The sequence below is a fragment of the Crocodylus siamensis genome, chromosome 4, assembly GCF_052110815.1.
Source record: "Crocodylus siamensis isolate JL-2025a chromosome 4, ASM5211081v1, whole genome shotgun sequence".
Taxonomy (NCBI): domain Eukaryota; kingdom Metazoa; phylum Chordata; order Crocodylia; family Crocodylidae; genus Crocodylus; species Crocodylus siamensis.
Window position 1 is genome coordinate 246,706,445 of NC_143398.1, and position 22,595 is coordinate 246,729,039.

At 62.6% G+C, this 22,595-nt stretch overlaps 4 protein-coding genes and 1 long non-coding RNA gene across 12 annotated transcripts in view; 2 read left to right on the forward strand and 3 right to left on the reverse strand.

The window, feature by feature from the left end:
* The window catches only part of LOC149867769 (uncharacterized), a 28,505-nt gene extending 20,484 nt beyond the window's left edge, over nt 1-8,021 (reverse strand). For 3 of the 5 annotated variants that reach the window (XR_016442138.1, XR_016442134.1, XR_016442135.1), the window contains exons 1-2: nt 5,928-7,793; nt 5,386-5,566 (exon numbers count right to left, since the gene is read on the reverse strand). This is a non-coding gene — a long non-coding RNA (uncharacterized LOC149867769). Of the gene's footprint in view, nt 1-16; nt 237-5,385; nt 5,567-5,927; nt 7,794-7,928 lie in introns of those variants that run through there. The other 2 variants (XR_016442136.1, XR_016442137.1) reach the window with 2 other exon arrangements.
* The window catches only part of ARPC2 (actin related protein 2/3 complex subunit 2), a 30,291-nt gene extending 20,732 nt beyond the window's left edge, over nt 1-9,559 (forward strand). The window contains exons 6-10 of one of the 2 annotated variants that reach the window (XM_090046141.1): nt 73-166; nt 2,911-3,037; nt 7,800-7,900; nt 8,008-8,108; nt 9,343-9,559. In XM_090046141.1, the coding sequence (XP_089902267.1) occupies nt 73-166; nt 2,911-3,037; nt 7,800-7,900; nt 8,008-8,108; nt 9,343-9,367 (448 nt within the window). In that variant the 3' untranslated portion in view covers nt 9,368-9,559. Of the gene's footprint in view, nt 1-72; nt 167-2,910; nt 3,038-7,799; nt 7,901-8,007; nt 8,109-8,890; nt 9,222-9,342 lie in introns of those variants that run through there. The other variant, XM_090046142.1, reaches the window with a different exon arrangement.
* A 1,080-nt stretch (nt 9,560-10,639) lies between these two features.
* AAMP (angio associated migratory cell protein) lies at nt 10,640-14,221 on the reverse strand. Of its 2 annotated transcripts, none has more exons than XM_090046123.1 (11): nt 13,995-14,221; nt 13,620-13,817; nt 13,411-13,530; nt 13,155-13,279; nt 12,679-12,823; nt 12,411-12,494; nt 12,194-12,309; nt 11,746-11,849; nt 11,450-11,540; nt 10,998-11,152; nt 10,640-10,794 (listed from the first exon to the last, which is right to left on the reverse strand). In XM_090046123.1, exons 1-11 carry the CDS (start codon nt 14,206-14,208, stop codon nt 10,719-10,721), a joined length of 1,428 nt encoding a protein of 475 aa, XP_089902249.1. In that variant the 5' UTR covers nt 14,209-14,221; the 3' UTR covers nt 10,640-10,718. The 2 variants fall into 2 exon arrangements, with proteins under 2 accessions (XP_089902249.1, XP_089902248.1); XM_090046122.1 differs by having other exon boundaries at nt 13,140-13,279; nt 13,995-14,214.
* Nucleotides 14,221-15,517, forward strand: LOC149867771 (uncharacterized). Its single transcript, XM_090046143.1, has 3 exons — nt 14,221-14,377; nt 14,971-15,139; nt 15,316-15,517. Exons 1-3 carry the CDS (start codon nt 14,284-14,286, stop codon nt 15,482-15,484), a joined length of 432 nt encoding a protein of 143 aa, XP_089902269.1. The 5' UTR covers nt 14,221-14,283; the 3' UTR covers nt 15,485-15,517.
* Nucleotides 15,518-15,661: 144 nt separating this feature from the next.
* On the reverse strand, nt 15,662-22,595 carry TMBIM1 (transmembrane BAX inhibitor motif containing 1). Of its 2 annotated transcripts, XM_090046115.1 has the most exons (13): nt 22,294-22,595; nt 20,766-20,988; nt 18,246-18,523; nt 18,039-18,103; nt 17,894-17,958; nt 17,737-17,790; nt 17,445-17,495; nt 17,321-17,360; nt 17,169-17,206; nt 16,953-17,040; nt 16,602-16,697; nt 16,365-16,418; nt 15,662-16,268 (listed from the first exon to the last, which is right to left on the reverse strand). In XM_090046115.1, exons 3-13 carry the CDS (start codon nt 18,493-18,495, stop codon nt 16,125-16,127), a joined length of 945 nt encoding a protein of 314 aa, XP_089902241.1. In that variant the 5' UTR covers nt 18,496-18,523; nt 20,766-20,988; nt 22,294-22,595; the 3' UTR covers nt 15,662-16,124. The 2 variants fall into 2 exon arrangements, with proteins under 2 accessions (XP_089902241.1, XP_089902240.1); XM_090046114.1 differs by lacking the exon at nt 20,766-20,988.

Here is a 22,595-nt window from a genome sequence, read left to right on the forward strand (position 1 = left end):
ATGGAGAAAGACGGACCTAGGGTCTGACCCACTAGATGTCAATTGTGTTCCTTCCTCCTTCGCCCTGTCCAGGTACGTCGAGGCAAAGAAGGACCGCGTGACAGTTGTCTTCAGCACGGTTTTCAAGGACGATGACGACGTGGTGATCGGGAAAGTGTTCATGCAGGTATGGCAAGCGCGTCTTACCCACTTTGTGCTCTGGGGTGCCCTAGAATCAGAGTCCTGGAGCAGCAGGGCTGGAAGGGAGCTCCAGAGGTCACATCCAGTCCACCCCCCTGCCTGAGGCAGGATCAGCCCTGCCCAAACCATCCCAGACAAACCCATAGGCCACCCCGTTAGCAACACAACAGTCATCCTTGACACGGCTCTGGGAGAGCAGGGAGGCCACGGCCACCAATGTCCTACTTCTATAAAATCTTAATATACACTTGAGATCCCAGGCAGAGGCAGTGTCCCCGCTACAGAGGAAAACAACCTCCCCACCCCCACCCCCCCGCAGTCCATCCTACTCTGAGCACAGGGTAAGATTCTTTCTTGACCCCAAATACAGCAGTCAGTCTGAACCTGAGCAGAGGGGCAGGACCATGTAGCCAGGACCGTCCAGATTTAAATCCCAGCAGAAGCATTGACACAGCCCCCAGCCTGGGCTGCAGCCAACACCTCATGCCTCTGGGAGAAGCTTAAAAACCCCATCACAGGGAGCAGCCAGAGCAGGGTTGGGGGAAGGGGTATAGTCCCAGTCCATGCTGGGCTGCATCTGGGTGGGTGCTACCCTCTTCGTCCCAAAGACGGTGCCTGTTAAAGCCATAGCACGAAAGCAGTGCAAGCCTGAAGCGTGTCTGGCTCCCAACCCACCCTTTTCTGTAAAGCACGTGGTTAGGGTTGCATTTGAATGCATTGTCCACGTGCCTGAGCTCTGCACAGGCAAGCGCTTTCTTGTGAAACCTGTGCTGCCGCTCAGTCACACTGCAGCTCCTGACCCCACACGCCATCCGTGTGTTGGGGCGCCCTCTCCACACGCAGTGCCCTGAGATGGTACCGACATTGAGCATGAGTCCTGCGAAACCCTGGCTGCGGCTGAGTCTCGTGTCAGAAGCTTGTACTGGGGCCTGTGGAGCTGGGCACACATCATATTCTGGGGTACAAGGGGGATGAGGCCAGAGAGCTGGTGCTGAGCCGGGTGCTAGCCACGTTGCATCCTCATAGACCAATGGCTGTGGTATCCCTCCCAGCCACCAGACACATCCAGGACGTAGTCATTGGATCCTCTGCATTGTTTCTGGTGTGAGTCGCGAGCTAGGCGTCTGCTCTGGATGCGAGTCTTCCTGCCAGCACTCCCAGCCCCGCGTGCCTGGTGTTAACTCTGAGCTCCCCCAGTTTCAGCTCTGTAAAATCGTGGGCTTAACCAGTGGGGCTGGGTGATGTCCCCAAGGGTCTGGCTGCTTCCAGCTGCTGAATCATCCTAGGTCTCCCCCGACACGATGTTGCACTGTCTGATGGGTGTTGAACTTCAGCTGTTCCGCTTATGGGGAAAACCTGACTGGTGCCAGCTGCCTCGGGCAGGAGGAAGCTCTTTGAGCTGCTTCTGCCTTTGGCGTCAAGTTGCAAGTGTGCAGTTCTGAGCTCCATGCTGCAAAAAGCCCGTGGCGAAGCTGAAGAAGGGCTAGAGGCAGCAACAGGGATGGTCAAGGGCTGGGAAGGCAGGTCCTGCGGGGAGAGGCCAAGGGAGCCAGGCATGTTCTGCTGAGGGGAAAGGGGCTTCAGAGGCCACCTGGAAGCAGCCAGCAGGGGCCTGGGGGCTCCAGAGAGAAGAGAGAGAGAAGCTTCTCTCTCCTGCTGCAGAGCAGACCACACATCCATGGCTTGAAGTTGCAGCAAAGCAGGTTTAGGTTGGATCTCAGGAAACACTTCTTCACTGCTTGGGCAGGGAGGCCGCAGGGGAGATGCCAGGGCCAGCGGACAATCCAGCACTGGAGGTCCAAGGAGAGGCTGGACAGGTGCTGGGCAGGCAGGATCAAGGTGCAGCGATGCCCATGCTCTGCTGGGGGTGACCCAGGCTGTGCTGGCTGCCATGTGTGGCTGGGGGGGACCCCCCCCAACCTTTTGCTACACTCATCAGGGTGTTTTTAAGACTCTGAGTCGCTGGGTGCTGGCTGCAGCCCAGGCTGGGTCTGTGCTCGGGCAATGCCAATGCTCCTGCTGGGATGAAAGCTGGAGGCTCTTGGCTGGGAAGGTCTTGTCCCTCCAGTCAGGGTCAAACCAACCCCATATTTGGGGTCTGGAAAGAATTTGAATCCGGGGTCAGATTAATAAGGACTGGGGATTGGTGTGCCTTCCTGTCACGGGCGTGGCCTCTGCTCTGGGTTTCAAGCATATATCGACAGGCATTTATAGAAACAGCATGGTGTCAGCTGCAGTCCCCCTGTATACCAGGGATGGGGGCGATGCCTGTGGCTGTGTCAGGGGCAACGGTGTTGTGCAGCTCCAAGGTCTCACATCGGGTTTGTCTGGGAGGTTCGGACAGGGCTGATCCTGCCTCAGGCTGGACGTAACCCTGTAGCTCCCTGCCAGATCCACGGCTCCGGGATATAATTTGGCTGTGGAGAAGGCCCTTGCCTGTGTCTCAGGCTTGTCCTCACTGGCAGGGAGGGGGATAAGGCTCCATCCGAATGACCCCGGCCTTTTGGGCAGGTTCCAAATCTCCGTAGCAGGTCTTTGCCCCTGCGGCCCTGAATGACTCCCTGGGACTCCCTCCTATCCATTTGCCCCCACTCGGATGGAGATGTTCAGGTCTAGCTCGGGACAGGGATGTCTCGGGTCCTGCAGCCAGGCTTCGTGTCCACGGGCTGGGAACTCTGTGCACACGACCCCAAACCCACAGACTCACTTTCAGCTTTCTCTCCATGCCAGGAATTCAAGGAGGGGCGACGTGCCAGCCACACAGCCCCCCAGGTGCTGTTCAGCCACCGGGAGCCCCCCCTGGAACTGAAGGACACCGACGCTGCTGTGGGTGACAACATTGGCTACATCACCTTCGGTAAGTTGCGTCTAGCAGGTTCCCCGCTGGAGCGCCACCTTGGCTTTATCTGTCTATACTTAGGTGGCTTTGGAAAATGGGAGGTTGGCTCCTAACTCACTCAGGTTTTATAAGATTTGGCTCTGCGTTTCTGGCGACGAGGCCACGTGGCTGAGCAGAAACGGACCGTGGGCAAACATTGTAGGTGTAGAAGCGGGAGCTGGGAACTCGTCACCATGTCCCCAGCTGTCTCTGAAAGCTCTTGAGGTTACAGCTGGAGTAAATTGGATGCTTATCTTGCTGGGATCCTATGACCCCAGCTGACTTCCTGCCCTTTGGGCAGGGGGCTGGACTCGATGATCTCCCGAGGTCCCTTCCAGCCCTAATGTCTATGAAATCTATGAAATATGGGCTGTGGTCGGACTGGAACCGTCCAACCCTGAGAAGGGCCTTAGACCTTTCCCTCTAAAGCACTCCTAGTGCTGGCTGCCACTTTGGCTGATTTGGGGGGTCCTGGCACTGCCCCCTTCACATGCTGAGATTGGGCCCTGCTGGCCTGGCAGAACCCCCTCCCGGTTCCCCACACAGGGATTGGGTCTGGGGCTCCAGTGCCACCCCTGCCCAGTCCTGCGTGCTGTGATTGGGGGCCCAGTTTAGCACAAAGGGCTGAGGGCTCCCATCAGTCCAGAAATTTGGCAGCAAGGAGAGTGGTGCCATCGCTCCCCCACTGCCAGATCCATGGGCCCTGGGCTGAGCCCCCTGGTGTAGCTTGTCTGGCCACGAAGATGTCTGCAGATACCTTTTCCTTCAGCAAATAGAGGCATGACCTGAGCATGTGGCTGGTGCTATGGCTCTGCGGTGTTCTGGGCTGTCAGAGAATTACAGACTCATAGAAAGTGAGAGTTGAAGGGACCTCAGGAGGTCACATCGAGTCCAACCCCCTACTCCAAGCAGGACCAGCCCCAACTACATCATCCCAGCCAGGGCATTGTCTAGCTGGGTCTTAACAACTGCCAAGGATGGAGATGCCACCACCTCTCTGGGTAACCTCTTCCAGTGATTTACTACCCTCTTAATGAGAGTTTTTCCTAAAATCCACTCTCAACTTCCTTTGATGCAACCTGAGCCCATTGCTCCTTGTCCTGTCATCTGCCCCCACTGAGACCAGTCCAGCTTCATCCTCTTTGCAGCCCCCCTGCAGGGAGGTGAAGGCTGCTATCAAATCCCCGTTTTCTCTTCTGCAGACTAGATCAGCCCAGTTCCCTCAGCCTCTCCTCACCAGTCCTGTTCTCCAGCCCCAAAAACATTTTCTTTTCTGGACTCTCTCCCATGTGTCCACATCCTTTCTGTAGTGGGGAGCCCACAGCTGGACACATCACTCCAGATGTGACCTCCCCAGTGCTGAATAGAGAGAAGAATCGCTGCCCTCCATCTGCTGGCAACGCTCCTCCCAATGCAGACTGGGTTGCCGTTGGCTTTCTGCACACCAAGGGCACACTGCTGGCTCCTGTTCAGCTTCTTGTCCCCTGTCCCCCCTGGTCCTTTTCTGCAGAGCTGCTGCCCAGCCCATCACCCCCAGCCTGCACTGGTGCAGGGGATCACTCCCTCCTAAGTACAGGACTTTGCACTTGTCCTTGGTGAACCTCAGGAGATTCCTTTTGGCCCAATCCTCCAGCTTGTCGAGGTCACTCTGAAGCCTCACCCGACCCTCCAGACTACTCCCTCCAGCTTGATGTCATCTGCAACAGCAGGCCTTCATGCCTTCAGGGACTTTGGGCTTGACCTCCAGCTGACTGTGGCTTCAACCCCACTGTATTTTTGTACATTCAGAAAAGCACCAAGCCAGAAATGTCTCCAGCTCAGGTTTATATTGGTGCACTTAACCCCTTGGGTCCTTCCTTTGTTATGTGATTCTCCTGTAGGATTTTGCAAAGATAGTGACAGTTCAAGGGCATGGTGTAGGATGACTGACTTGTATCCAGGGGGAAAAGCTGGGGGTGGGTTTCCTAAAATGGTCCTTGGGAATTGTAGAATCCAAGCACAGTGGGGCTGGCAGGGAACTGTGGGGTCATATCCAGCCCAAGACAGGATCATTCTTGTCCAAAACCCCCAGACAAACCCCATGTCTGACCTCGGCGTCACAGGACACAGTCACCCCTGACACAGCCCCAGGCATCACCCCTGCCCCTGGGATACAGGGGCTGCAGCTGCCAATGTCCTGCTGCTGCCAGGGGGGTTGGTAGGTGCTAGAGAGAGCCCAGGACCAGGCCGTGCCCCCGCTACAGAGGGAGGGGAACCCCCCAGCCAGCTAGGCTGAGCAGGGGGCAAATCCCTGCCTGCCCCCACCAAGGCAGCATGAGCACACCCACCTTTCTGCAGGCCTCTCTGTCCGCTCTCCCTCCAGCAGTGTTTGCTGTCGTGGCTTCTCTGTGAACCTCATCCACAGCATCAGCAATTGCCTCAAGTGCCGTTACGTGCTACTGTGGCCTGTCCCAGGCCAGAAGCACCTTCTTCCTCAACATTTTATCAGTGCTTCTCCTTAATAATTCACTAAAGGAGAAAAGAGAAAAGAGGGAAATTATTCCATAGGTCTAAAGTGTTAATGCTCTGTTAGTGCGGCTGCTGCCTCCCAAGGAGCACTTGGCCCAGGCCTGGCCTGTGCCTCTTGCACTTGCTGTTGCAGACCATTGATACCAATGTTTGAACTGCATCAGAAGAGATAGTGGTGGGGAAGGGGCAGCTGTGGGCTGGGGCTGCTGGCTGATCTGTTAGCCGGGCGTGTCCCCTTTGACCAGTCCCCAGGCATGGAAAGAAGCGGACACATCCTGCAAGGGTGCTGGGGCCTGCAGGCACTGGGTCTCGCAGGGAAACCCCCACACAATTGCATCTGCTGGAAACAGATGTTACTCACCTGTGGTTGTTCAGACAGGTGAAGAGCTCATTGGGCACAGACGGAGCTCCTCGCAGTCTCCCCGTAGCAGGAGTATCTTTCCCACTGTGCTGTAGGGTCCATTCAGACTCGTACTTGATGTTGTTGGCATTTAGCCTCCCAGTCAACAGAGGAAGAAATTTTGGCCTGTTTTGGTTTCTTGCTTTGTTTTTCACCATCAGCCCCTTGCAGGTAACATAGAAGCTGACTGGCTTGTAGGTGATGTCGCACAAACCCAGGAGGCGAGAGGCCTCATGGATTAAAGTCCCCAGCTGGCAATCTTTGCCAAGGTGACTCTGTCTCCCAGAACCGTGGACCCAGATCAGTGGTTTTGTCTTCAGATTTTGAATAAACCCACACAAAGTTTCTTAGTGGAAGGAGCCCCCATGAACTTGGCTTCCTCCAGCACCGAGATGAGATCTCTCACCCACTGCTGAGTCAGGACTGCATAGCGTGCCATCCAGAATTTGGGCTTGTTGATACCACATCAAATCGGGCCCTGGGGCATCTCCATCAGCATGAGGCCCTTGTTCTTCAAGGCATCTCTCAGGATCTCCAACGCTTTCTGCCTTGCTGCTTTTGCAATTCTCACCTTCTGTTTTGCTCAGGGGGTTGTAACTTTTGCCACCTCTTTTAGAAATATGGCATTGCCTTGCTGCACACAATGGCTTCTTGGAGACTCATCCCTGCATAGAGCAGCAATGCGGGGGATTCCCTCCGAGCCCCAAGTGGCAACCAGCAAGCCTGAGCAGCCTGGGACATCCCTATAGCAGATGGACTCAACTTCCCTTGGGGCCACCACAGTGACCACGCTCTCTGGCCTTTCTCTCTAATCTAGAGGCTGGGGAGAGCCCCCACCACAACACATGGTGCCAAGGACTGAGGGCTGAGAACTGTTCCAGGAAAACTGTGTTTGACTCACAAGGCCGGAGCTGAGCGTGGAGGGTGGCACGCGGCAGGTGTTCCCCAGGGCTGAGGCGCCGTGGCTGCTCTGCTCTCCCAGCTGCGCTGCTTGTTGGGGCACCCGGAGCCAGCCCTGCTGGACCCAGTCTCCATAGTGGAAATGTGGAGAAACATCCAAGCTGCCCTGTGCTGGTTCAGACCCGGCCTGGCCTCAGTCTCTCCCCTCAGGAATCCGCTAAGCAGCCCCCAGTATCCTTGCTGCCCTGTTCCACACCTTCTCCAGCTCTTCTCTCTCCTCCTGGGGTTGCAGGGAGCAGTCGGGTACTGGATTCAAAGCACAGATACCCCGTGGGTTTGTAAAGGGGCCTTGTGATGCTTCCCGTTGTGTCAGTCTCTCCGGGGAGACCGGGCTTATCTGCTGCTTGGGTTTTGGCTGGGACACGAGTTCAGGTGAGAACCCCCTGGGCCTTTTTCCCCATCACCGCAGGATTGAAGATGGCACTCTGCCCCACCAGCTGGCACAGAGCTGTCGGGGGACCCCATCCTGAGAGAGGTGGCACTGGTAAACCACGTTTCACCATCTGGTAGCTCAGGAAAGGCACATACCCTTAAGCTCTCCAGTGTGCCTGGAGCCTGCCGGTGTCCACTACCAGATGCACTCGAATCTAAGTCAACCCTGAATTTAAAACACAGAGTGCGTGCGTGCACGTGAAAAATGTACAGGTCTCCTCACCAGTTCCCAGGCCAATGTAGGATATCATTATGGGGAGGGTGCTCTTGAATTTGTCCCTATCCCCCTTCCCGCTACAGCTTCATTCTCCACCATGGAGGTGGGGTTGTCTTAGATTTAAGTAAATACGGGGAAAGGGCAGGTCTCTGCTGCCAGTGGTCTCCGAGCCGGTACCCGGCATGGATGGAGAGTAACCATGCCACCCTCCGCTTGCTTTCCAGTACTGTTCCCCCGCCACACCAACGCTGCAGCCCGGGACAACACCATCAACCTGATCCACACCTTCCGTGACTACCTGCACTATCACATCAAGTGCTCCAAGGTCAGTACCGGGGGGGCGGGAGGCTCACCAGCACATCTCCGCCTGGTCCCTCCTGCCCCGGAGCAGGCCTAGGCTGGCATCCCTGAGCTTCGCCTGTGTCCCCCCAGGCCTACATCCACACACGCATGCGGGCAAAGACGTCTGACTTCCTCAAGGTGCTGAACCGAGCCCGGCCTGATGCCGAAAAGAAGGAGATGAAAACAATCACGTGAGTGTCTCTCCCCTCCCTGCCCCTGGCAGGCATCACCTTCGGTTCCCCTTGCCCAGCTCTCAGGCCACCGGGTGCTTGGGCAGCCAGCGAGGGCCGGAGCTGCCTCCCTGCTACGCCCCCAGGCCAGGGCCACCCTTGGCAAGGGAAGGTGAAGCCGATGGGCTTTCCTCTCGCCCCAAAGGGCAGTGCCCGGGAAGCCCAAGGGGGGCGGCTGAGTCTTGTCCTGAATGGAGGGCGAGCAGGCTCTGTCCTGTCTGGGCTCGGCTGCCCACCAAGCAGAGGACAGCATGGAGCCCAGGGCAGGCTCGGAGCCTCAGCCCTCAGTGGCTGCAGGGTCCCTGCTGGGCTGGTGTCTGTGCCCAGCTATAACCCCTGGGGGTGGAGGGGGAAGGGGAAGGCCCCAAACAGAGCTGGCAGCAGGGACATGCTCAGCATCTGCAGCTGCATCCAGTCCCTCTTGGCTGAAAGATGCTCGGCCTCAGTTTGCCCATCTGTGAAATGGACGCGGTCCGTCAGGGATGGACAGGGCTCAGAGTGCCGCAAGCAACAGCAAAGCCCAGGGCAGCACAACATGCCGAGGATGGGGATGGGGATGTGCAGGATGGCACCTGGGGCCGCCTGATCCTGTGGTGATGCGGAAGCCCCTGTGGCGGCTGGTTGGAGCTAGTGCCAGCACTGGCCGTTACGAGCCCCTGTGACCACTAGATGTGGGGCAGCCGGGTCCCTGCACCCACCCACCTCCCCGTGTTCATGCCTGCCCCCTCCCTTGTCCTCCACAGGAGCCTGCTCGGGGCTGGGCATGTGTCCAGCCACCGCCAGGCCCCGGCAGGCGCGGAGCACAGAGCAGCCAGGCAGCGCAGTTGAGGCCAGGACAGGCAGTGCAGATAGGTACTGCCAGGGCACACCCCCAGTGCCCTGGCACCAGTGCTCCCCCACAGCACACAGGGCTCCCCCCTTCTCCCTGGGGCCTCACACCTCCCGGAGCAGCCTTACAGGCCAGGCATGTTCACACCGTCCTCTCCATGCCCCGTGGGCATCCCTGTGTGGGCCCAGGGCAACTGGCGGTAGAAGCGGTGCCAAGCTGGCAAGCGGGGGGCTGGCTGAGGAGGGGGCAGCAGTTCCAACCCACCCTGGCACCGCACAAGGGGGTGGCACTGCCCCAGGGCTCTGCCCCTTACCTGCTGGTGCCATGTGCAGAGCCTGGCCCCAACACCTGCCTTTGCCTCCACAGGGGGAAGACGTTCGCTGCCCGCTAGCCCCTGCATAAACAGGGTGGCTCCATGCCAGCTGGGCAGGGGGAAGGAGTCAGGCTGGGCATGGCAGTCTGGCCCCAGCCCTCTCCAGTTTGCTCTGCTGGCTCTGGCTTCAGGGGGTCATGGGGTGTCCCCGTCTTTGCTGCCACTCTTCCTTCCCTGCTGGGTGCCGCAATAAAGCAGCTCTGCCTCCCACGTGCTGGCTCCGCATTGATGGGGAGGCAAGGGAGGGGGAAGGTCTCTGTCCTGTGCCAGGCAGTGCCATGGCTTTCTGTGCTGGCACGGGGGTACCATGCAGGCTCAGGGGCAAGCTGCCTCCCCCCCCACCCCAGGCCATGGCAGGAAGCGGGGGCAGTGGGCATGATCTGTGCCCCCTGGCACTTGGTGGTAGGGGGTGGAGATGGGCCTCCCCGTGTGGAAGTGGGGGCACAAGTGGTGTGTGTACGTGCCTCAGGCATGTAACTGCTCATGAGGTACGACTGTGGGGGCACAGCAACCCGGTCCTGGTGCATGTGGAAGCCCCCCCCCCCCCCGCACTGGCTGCGGGCAGGTACCACTGCCACCACAGGTGCCCAGCCGGAGGTGGGCTCTCATTAGCCTCGGCGGTGGGGAAGATGAAAGGATGGTGGGTGCGAGCCCATGTGAGGCGTGTGCAGGGCATATCACCTGCGTGTGCAGGACCCCCCAGCCATGGCCTGTGCCAGCAGTGCCCCCTGGTGGCTGCTCCTGGGAGTGACAGCAGCCCCTGCCTTAACCCCTTCAGCCCTGGGGGCACCACTGCCTGGCATCCCCCAGCCCTGCTTGGATGCCAGCCTGTGCCCCCACTCCTTTTTTTGGGAACCAATCAGAGCAGCCTCCTCCAACCAGCCCCTCCCTGGTATCCAGATTTCTAATACTCCCCAGCAGCCCTGAGCCTGCCCTAGGACTTGGGAGGGGGCTTAGTATGTGCCATGGGGGGCAGGGAGGGGGCTAAGCCCTACCCCCCCAGGTCTGCATCCAAGGCACTGGGACCTGCTACCAGGCAGGAGCCCAGTCCCACCCACACTGGGTGCTGAGGCAGGCACCATGGCCCAGCCAGCACCCACTGCAAGGAGAGCCGGGTACAGCAGCCGGCCAGGTGGGCACTGGCTGAGGGAGCCCAACAGGAGGGGGGGCTCCACACCTATGGACACGAGGGCAGCCAGTCTCCTGGCACAGGAGGTGATGGGTTCTGGGGCCACGCAAACCAGCTGGGAGCTGGCGCCGGCAGTGCACCGGAACAGACCCGCTCTGGGAAATAATTTATAGCATTTAAAAGTCCTCTGATACAAAACCCGCTCCCCCCCGATGCATTGCCCCCGCTAAGCAGGTGCGGCTAGCGGTCGGGGCGCTGCACACAGAACACTTTGGCTTGATGGTCGCCCGATGTCGTCACCACAACGGAGGCGTCCCTGGGGAGAGGAAAGGAGCGGGTGCTGAGCAGGGCTGCTCTTCTGCCCGTGGACCCCCCACCTCTGCCCCCCTACCTGCCCTTGACCCCTCCCAGCCCAGCATGCCCTGGGAGCCTCCTACATGGCAGGGAGGCATCAAGCCCCGTGGACAGACAACAGGCCCCCACCCCAGCAAGCGGTGGGAGCTGGATACAGGCACTCACTTGTTGAGGGCAAAGTCGAGGATCTCAGCCCCGTGGCCCCGGTACTCGCTGAGCAGCTTGCCGGAGCGGGCGTCCCAGAGCCGCACGGCCCCGTCCAGGCTGCAGGTGTACACCACGGCCGCACTCTCCTCCCACAGCAGCTGCACGATGCCCGACTGCCACCCAGCGCCCACGTCAGCCTGGACACGGCCACAGCCCCCAGGGCGCCAGGGCCAGCTGGACGAGCCTCTGCCAAGGGGTCACTGCCTCGAGGTGCGGCAAAGCCAGCCCCCACCGGGACCCCAGGAAGGTGCAGAGAATGACCCCCTCCCCAAGGGACAGGATCCAGGCGACTTGGACACAGGGCGGGGGGGGGGGACAGCCCCAGCCCTCCCCTGTGGGACAGTCAAGGACCCCCCACCCAGGGGCACTTGGAAGCAGCAGGCCCAGCCCCCAGGCAGCCCGCCCCATACCTCATGCTGGCACTTGTGCCGCAGGCTCTGCGTGGAGAGGTCGTAGATGGCCAGCGTCCCGTCCAGGTAGCCCACGGCGGCCAGTGGCATCCTGTGGGGAAGACTGTTAAGGGGGCAGCAGGGGCAGAGACTACCCCAGCAGCTGAGGGGGAAGTTACAGGCAGACCCCCTACTCCATGCAGTGGTCAAGGGCAGCCCAGGCAAGGAGCAGAGATCACATGACAGGCCACATGAACCCTGGCTGCCAACACCCACCACCCCATGGCTCAGGCCCGGACCCCGACCCCGGCACTCACACGTTGCAGAAGCCCAGCGACTCCACGGAGTTGGACTCAGGCTCCTCGGCCCCCCCGGCTGGGGGCGGCAGGGCGGCACTTCCCTCCTGGAACACGCACACCACCTGCGGCACACGGTGCACGCCTGTCAGCCGGGGATGGAGATAGCGCCAGGGCCTCGATACCCCAGCAGCAATCCCACGGCAGGGGCACCACGTCGTAAGGGGGGCCTGGGCCACACCACCCCCAGGAACACAGCCGCAGTCCCCCTCTGAGGGCTCCAGCAGGCAGGGATGATCCGCCATGGGTCAAGGGTGCACCCCAGCCCGTCGGCCCTGCTGGCAGCAGTGTAGTGCAGGGAGTTGGGCACAGCCGAGCTACCCCAGGAGGCTCCCAGGGGTGGCACACTGGCAGAGACCCCCACCCAGGGGTGTCCCCCCAGCTCAGCCGCAAGGTGACACAGACTCACCTTGCCGGTGGCAGCATTCACCAGCTTGGCCTGGCAGTCCACGGAGCCTGTCAAAACCAGGCTGCCGTCCTTACTGCTGGCCACACACGTCAGGGGGCCCTGGTGCCCGTCCTGGCCTGGGAAGGACACGGTGTGAGCCCCTAGGGCACCGCCACTCCCAACAGCCCTCAAGCCCAGCACCAGGTGCCACCCCCGGGTTGGGACAAGCCCTGCCTACCTTTGAGGACGTGGATCGAGCTGCCCTGTTTCAGGTCCCAGACACGCACAGTGCCATCCTCATAGCCGACCACCACTCTCTTCCCTGGGCAGAGGGAGGGGCTCGTGGCTCTCATCACCCCCCCCAGGGGCACCACTCGCCCTGGAGACCCACCCCTACATGCCCAAGGACACCCTCCCTGCCGTGCTCCATAGGGGCCACCCGCAGCCAGCACCAACGATGCCCTGACCATCATGCCATACTTGGGGCAAGGCAGGGTAGCCCTCACCGTCAGGGAGAACCTTGCCACAGGTGGCCGGGCAGCCCGGGCCCTGGAAAGTCTTGCAGTCTCCGCCCGGGATCTTCCACATCCAGGAGTTGCCATCGGCCGTGCCCGCCAGCAGGACGTGGGCCTGGGGGTGCCACTCCATCCACTGGGGAGAGGGAGGACACATGAGGCCCGGGGGCAGGGAGCCCAGGCACCATGGCAGGCGAGGGGACCAGCACCGGGCGCTCCGTGGACACAAGCGAAGATATGCCTGGGCCTCAGACCCCAGTGACCCTGGCCTGCACCCCCCTCCCCACTGTCCAGCCCCAACACCCCTGCCCAACCCAGGCCAAGCCCCCCCTCTGCCCCCAGTTTCAAGAGGAATCGATCACTTTTGCTTCCTGGGCCCCAACCCAGTCCGCCCCCCACAACCCCCAGGCTGGGCACAGCTTGGCAGCTGGGTCCCTGGGCTGTCGCCTCACCTCCAAGTCGCCCACCTCAAAGGACCAGACCTCCGCCTTCGTGTCCACCCGCCACACTTTGATCAGCCCACTCATGTCCCCCGTGGCCACAAACTCCGAGTCGTGGCTGAAGCCGGCGCAGGTGACCGAATCCTTGTGACCTGCGGGCGCGGAGAAGGGGAAGCTGCTGCCGGGGAGCCCTGCCCAAAGCTGCCTGGACAAACCCGACGCGCGGCCACCGAGCCACGTCCCGGCACGAGCGCGGGCGCAGCCTCGGCGCGCGGCGCCTCACCCGAGCACTCGAAGAGCAGCTCCCCGTCGCTCAGCCGCCACACGAAGGCCTGGTCGTCCTCGCCGCCCGTCACTGCCAGCGTGTTGGTGCGCGGGTCCAGGCTCACGCAGAAGACGGAGGCTGGGAACACAGGTCCGGCCGGCCGTCAGCCCGGCCGCGCCCAGCCGTACCCGGCCCGGCGCGCGCGGCCGCGTGGGGACGGGGCTCACCCGAGTGCCGGGCGAAGGTGACCTCGCTGTCGTCGGGGGCAGGGGGGCCGCCATGCCGCGCACCCCCCACCTCCTCCTCCTCCTCCTCCTGCTCCGTGTCCCAGGCTTCGTCCTCCAGCCCCTCGGCCGCTACGGCGTCCTCGAACTCGGCCTCGTCCACGTCCACGTCCACGTCCTGCATCTCGGCCGCCAGCTCGTCTGCGGGGTCCGGGGGTCAGAGCCTGCGGCACGGGGGGCCGTGGGGGGCGTCCCCACCCCCGGCACGGTGGGGGAGGGGCAGAGGCAGGGCTGGGTCCGCCCGGCTGAGGGCATGGGGCGGGGCGTGACCCCGCGGGGGTGGGGGACGGGAGAGGTCGTGACCCCGCGGGCGCTCACCGGGGCCGGGGGGGCCCAGCTCCACCACCTCGATGATTTCCTCGTCGCCGTGGAAGAGCACCGCGGGGCCGGGGCCGGGGCCGGGGCCGGGGCCGCCCGCGGGCTCCATGCTGGGCACCGTTCCCCTCAACGCCGGAGCGGGGCGCGATGGGAAGGGGCGGGCGCAGCTCCGCCAATAGCTAGCGAGGACTGGGCCGCTGCAGCCAATCCGCATGCGCGTCACCGCCCGAGGCCCCGTCCCCCGCAGCAAGGTACGTTGTCCCCTGCGCCTCACGCGGGGCCGTGGGGCATGCTGGGGGGTGTAGTCCCTGGCCCGCTCTCGGCCGCCGCGCGAGGCGTGTCGGGACGGCGCGGAGACAACATGGCGGCGGCCAGGCTGCGGGGTAAGTGCAGGGCGGGGATAGCGCCCCCACCCCGGAGGCTGCATGGGGGGGGGGGCACTGCGCATGCGCACTAACGCGGGCCGCGTCTATCCGCGTTTCTCCTGCGAGAGCTTCTATCGGGAGAGGCAGGGTCCTGCACCCCCACCCCCTGCCTCAGTTTCCTCTGCTGTAGCAAGGCGCTGCCCCCCTTGGCCCCAGGCCAGGCCGAGGTCAGACCAGGTTGGATGGCTGTGCTGGATGGGAGCCCCCAGCCCCACGTCCCCAGTGGATCCTGCCCTCATCACTGCTCAGCATTTATCACACATTTCGCCCCTTGGCCATATCGGATATGTGTCATGTGCCACCTGGTGATGGGGTGAGCACTTTACAGGTGGGGCCCGTCTATGTTTATTGTGGGGCTCACCAGTGAATTGTGTAATAAATGTAACGTGCGGCGGGGGCCTTAACTCCCAGCAGGGAGCGGTGAGGTTGCATTTCCCCCCACCCGCCTCCCCTCCCCTCCCAGACAACTGTCCCACTGCCTCTGGTCTGGTAGCGCTGTAATGCGGGTTCAATCTTACGTGTACCCGTGACCCTGCTGCCCCCTTACACAGGCTTCTTCTCCGCGGCGGCGCGCCTCATCGGCGTCCGCACACCGCAGCCCCGCAGCTCACGGACTCTGGCAGAGACACAACCCAGGCTGGACCCCTCGAGGCCGCAATCCATCGAGTACGTCCCCACGCGCAAGGCCAAGAACACCATGCGTGCCGTGGGGGTGGCCTGGTGAGTGCCCGCCGCCACGAGGTCTCCACCTGTTCGGGTCAGCCCCAGCGCCTGATGCACAGACGGGAGCATCTCATGGGGGTAGGGGGCTGCGGATTGGGAGCGAGGGGCACCACAGGTTGGGGTGGGCATGGGCTGGAGGCCCAGGGCACTAACCACCCCTCCGGTCCCCCCAGGGCCATCGGCTTCCCCTCGGGCATCCTCCTCTTCCTCTTAACCAAGCGCGAGGTTGACCGCAACCGCCTTGAGCAGCTCCAGAGCCTCCGGAACATAAAGATGGCCAACGTGGGGCCCGAGGCAGAGCAGCAGTACCGCGGGGTCCTGCACAAGACGGGACGCAACTAGCCGGGTCCTGAATAAACCTGAGGCAGCACAAACCCTGCAAGTGTGTGTGCTCTGGCCGGAGAGAGCAGGGTGCAGTGAGACAGCTGCGCAGGGTCCGGAGAGGTCTTGTGCCCCCAGCCCAGGGGCCTGATACCCACCCCATCCCCACGAGGGCAGGCACAGGCACAGGCACAGGCGGCGGGTGTCAGACGGGCACTTTATTGGCAGCATCTTAGTCCAGGCTCTTTGGTGTCGGCAAAGCAGGCTCAGCCCCTGCCTGGCGCTGTGGGGGGTCCCAGGCAGGGCTGGCCATGGGGTGCCAGGTGCAGCAAGCAGAGCCCCACCACTTTTGCTGGGGGCCCTCTACCCTCCCCTGCACCGTGCCACCATGTCAGTGCATGCACCGTTAAGGCACGTAGCAGCCCCGGGGCAGGAGGGAGAGAGACACGGGTGCAGCCACGTGTCCAGAGCACGTGCGTGTGCCCACGTGTCAGCTGGCGTCCCACGCAGCACCTCCCATCCCAGGCTGGCGGGGCTGGGACACACCCAGGCCCTGGGGAGGGGGAGGGGCAGGGGCAATAAGGCAAGGGCCCGCCTCCCCCCGTGCGTCGGTATCCCCGGGGGCCGCACAGAGCCGGGCAGCGCGGGTGGGAGACGGGCTCTATCTGCGGCCGACCAGCTGCAGCACCGAGAGGAAGATCTGCATGATGTCGGTGTAGATGCGCAGCGCGCCGTACACGTACTCCTCCGCGCCCAGCGCCCGCTTCCGGTTGCCCAGTACCAGCTGCGTGTCATAGGCCAGGAACTGCCGGGGGAGAGGGGGCAGGCGGTCAGGGCCAGGCCCACCGACTCTGTGCCCCCTCCTCCAGTGTGGGCACCCCCCGCCCAGCCCCCCACTCACCAGGGTGAAGACGATGGCGCCCAGGGCCGCATACAGCATGTGCAGCCAATAGATCTGCGGGGGGAAGGGAGGGGGTCATGCTGCTGCCCCCCTCCGGGGGTTGCTCCCCCCGGCCAGGAGGCCGAGTCCGGGCACCAGCTTGGGACACGGGAGGTGTTCAGCAGACAGCACAGTGGGGGGGCTGCTCCCACTCCCACAATGCCTTGCGGGGGGATTTCACCCCCACCCCGCACTCACGTATTTGAAGGACAGGACGATGGCAGTCACAATGCCTGTTACCATGACGACGATGCCCAGGACGCAGAACAGCCCCGTGCAGGAGGTGAAATCAACCTGGGGGGTGGTCATGGGGGGCGGTTATAGGGGGGCGGGGCAATGCACCTGCCTGGTCCATATTTGCCATGTGGGAGGGTCTAGGTCAAAGGTCAGCCCAAGGCTGGACGGGTGGGGGGGTGCCCCCACCAGGTTGAGAGAGGGGTCCCACCAGCCAGGGGGGCTCCGTGCCCAGGAAGAGGGGCTCTGCCCTGGCTCTCAGGAGTGGGGGGCCCGGAGCCCCAGCTGCGCCCCCCACCCCCCAGTCCCCCTCACCTTGGTCTGGAAGCAGAAGACGGTGACAACGATGGCCACGATGGCCGTGATGATCATGGCGATGAACACAGCCTTGGTGTCGTACCAGCTGGAGGCGGGGGGGGTCAGTCTAGGGGGGTCCAGACCACCCCCCACCCCACAAGGACAAGCTGGGGTTCCCAACTGGCACCTAACGAAGATGCCAGGAGCCGGGGGGAGTTGGGGGGGCCACAGTACCTGGAGATGGTGCCCGTCATGAAGCCCATGGCCAGCGTCTGCGGAAGGGGGGGTCTGGGTCAGCTGTGGGCCAAGGCCCCTGTGGGTGTAAGGGAGCAGGCCCCCCCCTCCCCTCCCCTCCCCTCCCCACAGACCCCCCAGCCCCGACTCACGAAGATGGCGAGCAGGATGATGTTCCAGGGGTAGCGCCGCCTGCGGAGGGAAGGAAGGAGTCGGGACATGGGTCAGGCCCTGATCCTGGGGGTCCGGATGCCCCGCCCCCCCAAGGGTGCTCACCTGGGCCCCTCGCAGCAGGCCAGTGTCAGGTAGGTGACCAGGAACACGGCACTGGGGGGGAGAGACCGTCACACCCCGCCTGGCCCCCACCAGCAGAGGGGCTGGGACCCCCCCCATCCTGCCAGCCCTCTGCGGGGGTGGGAACTGAGGCAGGGAGGCCACCCATTGCCCCCAGGCAGGATCAGGCCCCAGCTGCCACAACCTACAAGGGGGCAGGGCAGCCCAGACCCCTCCGGGCACGGAGACCCCGACCTGGTGGGGTTCACGGAGGGGGCGTTCAGGGGGTACTCACTAGGAGGCGTAGTACACGCCTACGTTCCTGCTCACGAAGGTTTTGATGGGGGAGCTGCAGGGGGGCAGGGGGGCAGTCAGAGCCTGTCAAGGCCCCCATCCTGCCCCCCCAAAGCCAATGGCCCCCCACTCCCTAAGGCAGCTCTGCCCACACTCACACGAAGATAAAGATGGAGATGATGCCCACGGTGACCAATAGCTGCACCGAGATGATGGCGTAGACCTAGGGGGCAAATGGGGGGCCGTCACCCCCGGCCGGGGCAGGGCCAGGGGCTGTGCCCCCTCCCCAATCCTGACTCCTACCTTACGGACAAAGGCATGCCGGACCTTCTTGTCATCCCAGTCAGTGGTCACGATGCCGTCGTCCCCTGCGGGGGAAAGCTCCCTGAGTGCCCCCATCCTTCCCCCCTTGGCCCATGGGTGCCCCCCATGGATGGGAGGGCACTGCCCCCTACAAGGGGGCACCCCCACCCCTCCAGTTCTGTCCCCCCCACAGGATGCTCTCCTTACCTAAATTCATAGGCAGCGTGGGCATGGGGGGTACCGGTGCCCCTGCAGGGGGGTACCCATAGCCTGGCTGCCCATAGGGGGCAGGCGGCGCGTATCCCCCAGGCTGCGGGTATCCCCCAGGCTGCGAGTACCCCCCTGGTGGAGGGTATCCCTCTGGCGGCGGGTACCCCCCCGGCGGCGGGTACCCCCCCGGCGGGGTCGGGTACAGGGGGTCCTTGTCATAGGGGGGGGGCTCATGAGGGTGCGACATGGCAACTGCAATGGCCTCACGCGTTCACCTGCGGAGAGAGGGGGGAGCCTGGTGTCACCCCTGGCATCCAGTGCCCCCAGGGGCAGCTCCAGGGGCTGGCACAGGGGGCGCTGCAGCACCTGCCCCTCCTGGCACCCTCTGGGGCATCTCCACCCCCCGCATTACAGAGCCCCTCGTGTTGCTTAAGCAGCCAGGTCCTGAACACACAAACGCCTGCCCACGTGTGCAGACCGACAGGCAGAGGCACGTATGTACGTGCATGCACTCACACAGGCACACGCATACATATCCATGCAGATGCAAGTATGCAGATACATACATGCACACATGAAGGTGCACACATACACATATGCCCAAACATGCACATGCAAACATGTGCCTGCACATATGGATGCACATAAACACACACACACGTACATGCAGATGTGTGTACACACATGCACACATGCGCACATATACATGCACACACATGCACACACTCACGCCTATACATGCGGACACACACATACACACACAACCAGGCATGCACAGTTATGCACATATCCACATGTCTAAACACATGCATACACATGCATAGGTGCACACATATACACACACGCATCCACATACACATGCCTGTGTGCACACAAGCACACAGAGATGCAAACACCTATACATACACACACACATACACAGATTTCCACACAGGCACATGTATCCACATACACACGAACACACCCTGGTCTGCGTGCATACAAACCATTCTCACGGCACGGCTCCACCAGGGGCAGCACGAGCCTGGGAAAAGCGGCACCAGCCACGCAGCACCATAAGGGTTAATAGTGCCACTCATATGTGCACACGGATGCACACATGCAAATAGCTGCACCCATGCAGGGACATAACCACATACATGTGCAGACCCACATGTGTACACGTGTGCACATACAAACACATGTACACATCCACATGTACATACAGCCACACATACCAAAAGCCAGCTTCTGTGTATAGTCATATGCACATTTGTGTTTGTGCGCATGTTTGTGCATGTGTGTATGCATGCACGTGCATGCATGGGTGCACAGTTGTGTACGTGTATGTATGCACATCCACACTCACAGACATGTGCGCAAATATACGCACACCCACATGTACACAAATGCAAGCACACAAGCAAACGTGCACACACATGTAGACACACAGCAATACCTACATACATATATACACAAGCACACTTCCACGTGTGCACGCACAGGCCACAGGTACACGCATATGCACACACGTATACCTACACACACAAGTACATGTACGCCCCACACGCCCCATGTACACACACAGACATGCACACCCAACCCTGCACACACGTGTATACACACAATAACATACACACAAACATGCACATAGGCTGATATATGCCACATGCAAATGCACCCAACACTGCACACACGTATACGCACGGGTGCACATACAAGCCATGCGTACCCACATATATGTATACACATATGCACACGAACATGCATGCAGGCCAACATATACATACATGTATACACACCCAACGCTGCTCTCACACCTATATATATACACATGTGTGCACACAGGCCACACGTATCCACATCCACCCCTGCACACACAGGTGAAGGCATGCGCACAAAGACACGCACATGCACGGACATGTGCAGGCACCGGGGGGGCGGGCTGCGAGACTCCAGCCAAGGCCTCCTTGGGGCCAGGGAGGGGACGGCTGAGCCCAGGCCCCCGCCCTGGCCAGGGCCCTGCTGGCGAGCTGGGCAGGGGAACGCCCCAGGCTGGAAACCCTGAGTCAGGGCCCGCTCCAGGCGGGGCCCATCCCGCCAGCCTGGTCCAACACCCAGCAGCACCCCGGCCCTGCTCCCAGCTGGGGGGGGCTGTATAGGGGGGTCCTGAAATCCCAGGCCACGAAGGGTTAACACAGCTTGGGGGAGGGGGGCTGGCTGGGCTGTGGGCACAGCTGAGTGCCCCCCTGCCCTACCAGGGAGCTGGGGGGAGTGTCGAACAGCACCCCCCATGCCCCCGGCCCCAGATGGGAGGGGCATCTGGCCCAGTCTCCCACTGCCTGTGCGGGACCTGCGGGGGGGGGGGGGGGGGGGGCATGACATGTGCCATCCCGGGTATCGCATGTCACTGCCGGGAAGAGGCTGGCGCAAGTGACATGCCCAGGCGACCGGGGGCGGGGTGCAACCAGCCCAATGGGGCGGTATAGCCCCCACTTGGGCCCCCCCAAGGCTGCTTGACCCCCCCCCCCACAAGACCTGGCTGAGGGTGACTGCTGTGTTGCCATGGTGATTTCACAGGTTTCACAGACATTCGGGCTGGGAGGGACCTCGCCCCCATGGACTCGATGATGCTGGGAGCGGTACCCAAGGGGGGGGTGCTGCTTCCAGCCCCCCAGCACAGCTATGCCAGCCCCCCCCACCACAGGGGGTCTTCTGGGGCAGGGGGCATTGCAGCCCCCCCTGCCCTACGACACTGGGCCTGCAAGGGGGTCAAAGGGGTCAAGCTGCTCCCCGCACCCCTCCAGCAAGCCCCAGCCCCTGCGTGCCTCAGTTTCCCTGCCCCACGCATGGGAAACTGTGGGGGCCAGGTGTCATTCAAAGGGCATGGGGGGTGGCAGCAGCAGGCCTAGCCCCCCAAAGACCCTGCCCTGACCCCATCCTGCCCCTCGCTGGGCGCCCCATCCCCAGGTACCCCCCACTCACAGCCCCCTACCCCGTCCAGAGCAGGCCAGGGGGGCTGGAGGGAGCCCCCGCCCAGCAGGGACCCTCCCATTATGACCTCACTGTTTACTAAGGTTACCCTATTCCCCCATGTAGAAGACACCCCCACCCAGTACTGTATTCTCTTGTATAGAAGATGCTGCTCTGCCCCCTTCCCTTGCTGCCCCCCCCCCTTCCCATTTGAAAACGCTGGAGCAGGGCACCAACCATTACCGTATTCCCTCATGTGCAAGGCACAGGTCTGACACCCTTTCTTAACCCTTTTCAATTCCCATTTAAAAACAACCTGGGGGAGGGCAGGTGGGTACAACCGTTACCGTATTCCTTCGTATAGAAGGCACAGCTCTGCCATCCCTCCGTTCCCATTAAAAAACAAGCTGGCTGGGGGGGGGGGGCGGAATGCCACCATGACCGTATTCCTCCATGTACAAGGCGCAGCCTCGAGACCCCGGCCCCTTCCTTATAACCTCTTCCATTGCCACGAAAAACAAGCCAGGTCCGGTGGGTGGGGACAACTATTACCGTATTCCTTCGTATAGAAGGCATGGCGCTGACGCCCCTGCCTGACAAGTTCTTCCGTTCCCATTAAACAACAAGCTGGCGGGGGGGGGGGGGCGGGGGGGCCGCAGGGCTGCGGTCCCTCGAGTACGAGGCGCAGCTCTGACACCCTGGCCCCTTTCCTAAAACCTTTCCCATGCCCATGAAAGGTGGGGGCAACGATTACCGTATTCTTTCTGACACCCCCCGCCCCATCGCCATCGCCATCGCCATCCCCTCCCTCTCGGGCAACCGCTTCCCCCCCGCGCACACCCGGCCGGGCCGGGGGGCACAAGCCGGGGGCGCGGGGGTCAGGAAAAATGCGGGTGCGGCCCGGACCCGAGGCGCCTCCCACTCGGAGGAAGGGGGCCGGGGCCGGGCCCGGGGTGCTCGGCGCTGCGCGGGGCTGCGGGCACCGACCCCGGCCCGCGGGCGCGCTCCGCCCGGGGCTCGGCGCTGCACAGCCGGGGTGCGGGCGGTCGGGCAGGGCCCCCCGCCCCCGCCCCGGCCCCGGCCCCGGCCTTACCCGCTGCGCTCGGCCGGGCCGTCTGCGCGGAGCCGGGGCGGCGCCTGCTGCCTCCACGCCCCGCTCCTCCCGGCCCGCCCGCTCGCCCCCGGGGCGGGTGCCAGACCCCACCCCGCCAGCGGCCCCGCGCCCAGACCCCCGGCCTCCGCCTCAGTTTCCCCGACTGCAGCTCCGCGCCCCGCGCCCACTTCCAGCCGGGCCAGGGGGTCGACCCCCCGCAGGGCCCTGGCCCTTGCCCCCGCCCCCCTGGCAGCAGCAGGGCAGTGCCGGCCCCGGGCCGGCGCACGACCGGGACCCCCGGG

Excerpts from the sequence above, each read along its gene's own strand:
- AAMP (XM_090046122.1), bottom strand. The coding sequence starts at position 14,208 with ATGCGGATTGGCTGCAGCGGCCCAGTCCTCGCTAGCTATTGGCGGAGC. Across the intron at positions 12,824-13,139 it reads TTGAGGTGGGCGACTTGGAG|TGGATGGAGTGGCACCCCCA; the intron begins GTGAGGCGACAG and ends CCCTCTCCCCAG. Across the intron at positions 11,541-11,745 it reads TCGCTGGGCTTCTGCAACGT|GATGCCACTGGCCGCCGTGG; the intron begins GTGAGTGCCGGG and ends TCTTCCCCACAG.
- LOC149867771 (XM_090046143.1), top strand. The coding sequence starts at position 14,284 with ATGCTGGGGGGTGTAGTCCCTGGCCCGCTCTCGGCCGCCGCGCGAGGC. Across the intron at positions 14,378-14,970 it reads GGCGGCGGCCAGGCTGCGGG|GCTTCTTCTCCGCGGCGGCG; the intron begins GTAAGTGCAGGG and ends CCCCTTACACAG. Across the intron at positions 15,140-15,315 it reads CGTGCCGTGGGGGTGGCCTG|GGCCATCGGCTTCCCCTCGG; the intron begins GTGAGTGCCCGC and ends CGGTCCCCCCAG.
- TMBIM1 (XM_090046114.1), bottom strand. The coding sequence starts at position 18,495 with ATGTCGCACCCTCATGAGCCCCCCCCCTATGACAAGGACCCCCTGTAC. Across the intron at positions 17,791-17,893 it reads ATCTCCATCTTTATCTTCGT|CTCCCCCATCAAAACCTTCG; the intron begins GTGAGTGTGGGC and ends GCCCCCCTGCAG. Across the intron at positions 17,361-17,444 it reads GCCTGCTGCGAGGGGCCCAG|GCGGCGCTACCCCTGGAACA; the intron begins GTGAGCACCCTT and ends TTCCCTCCGCAG.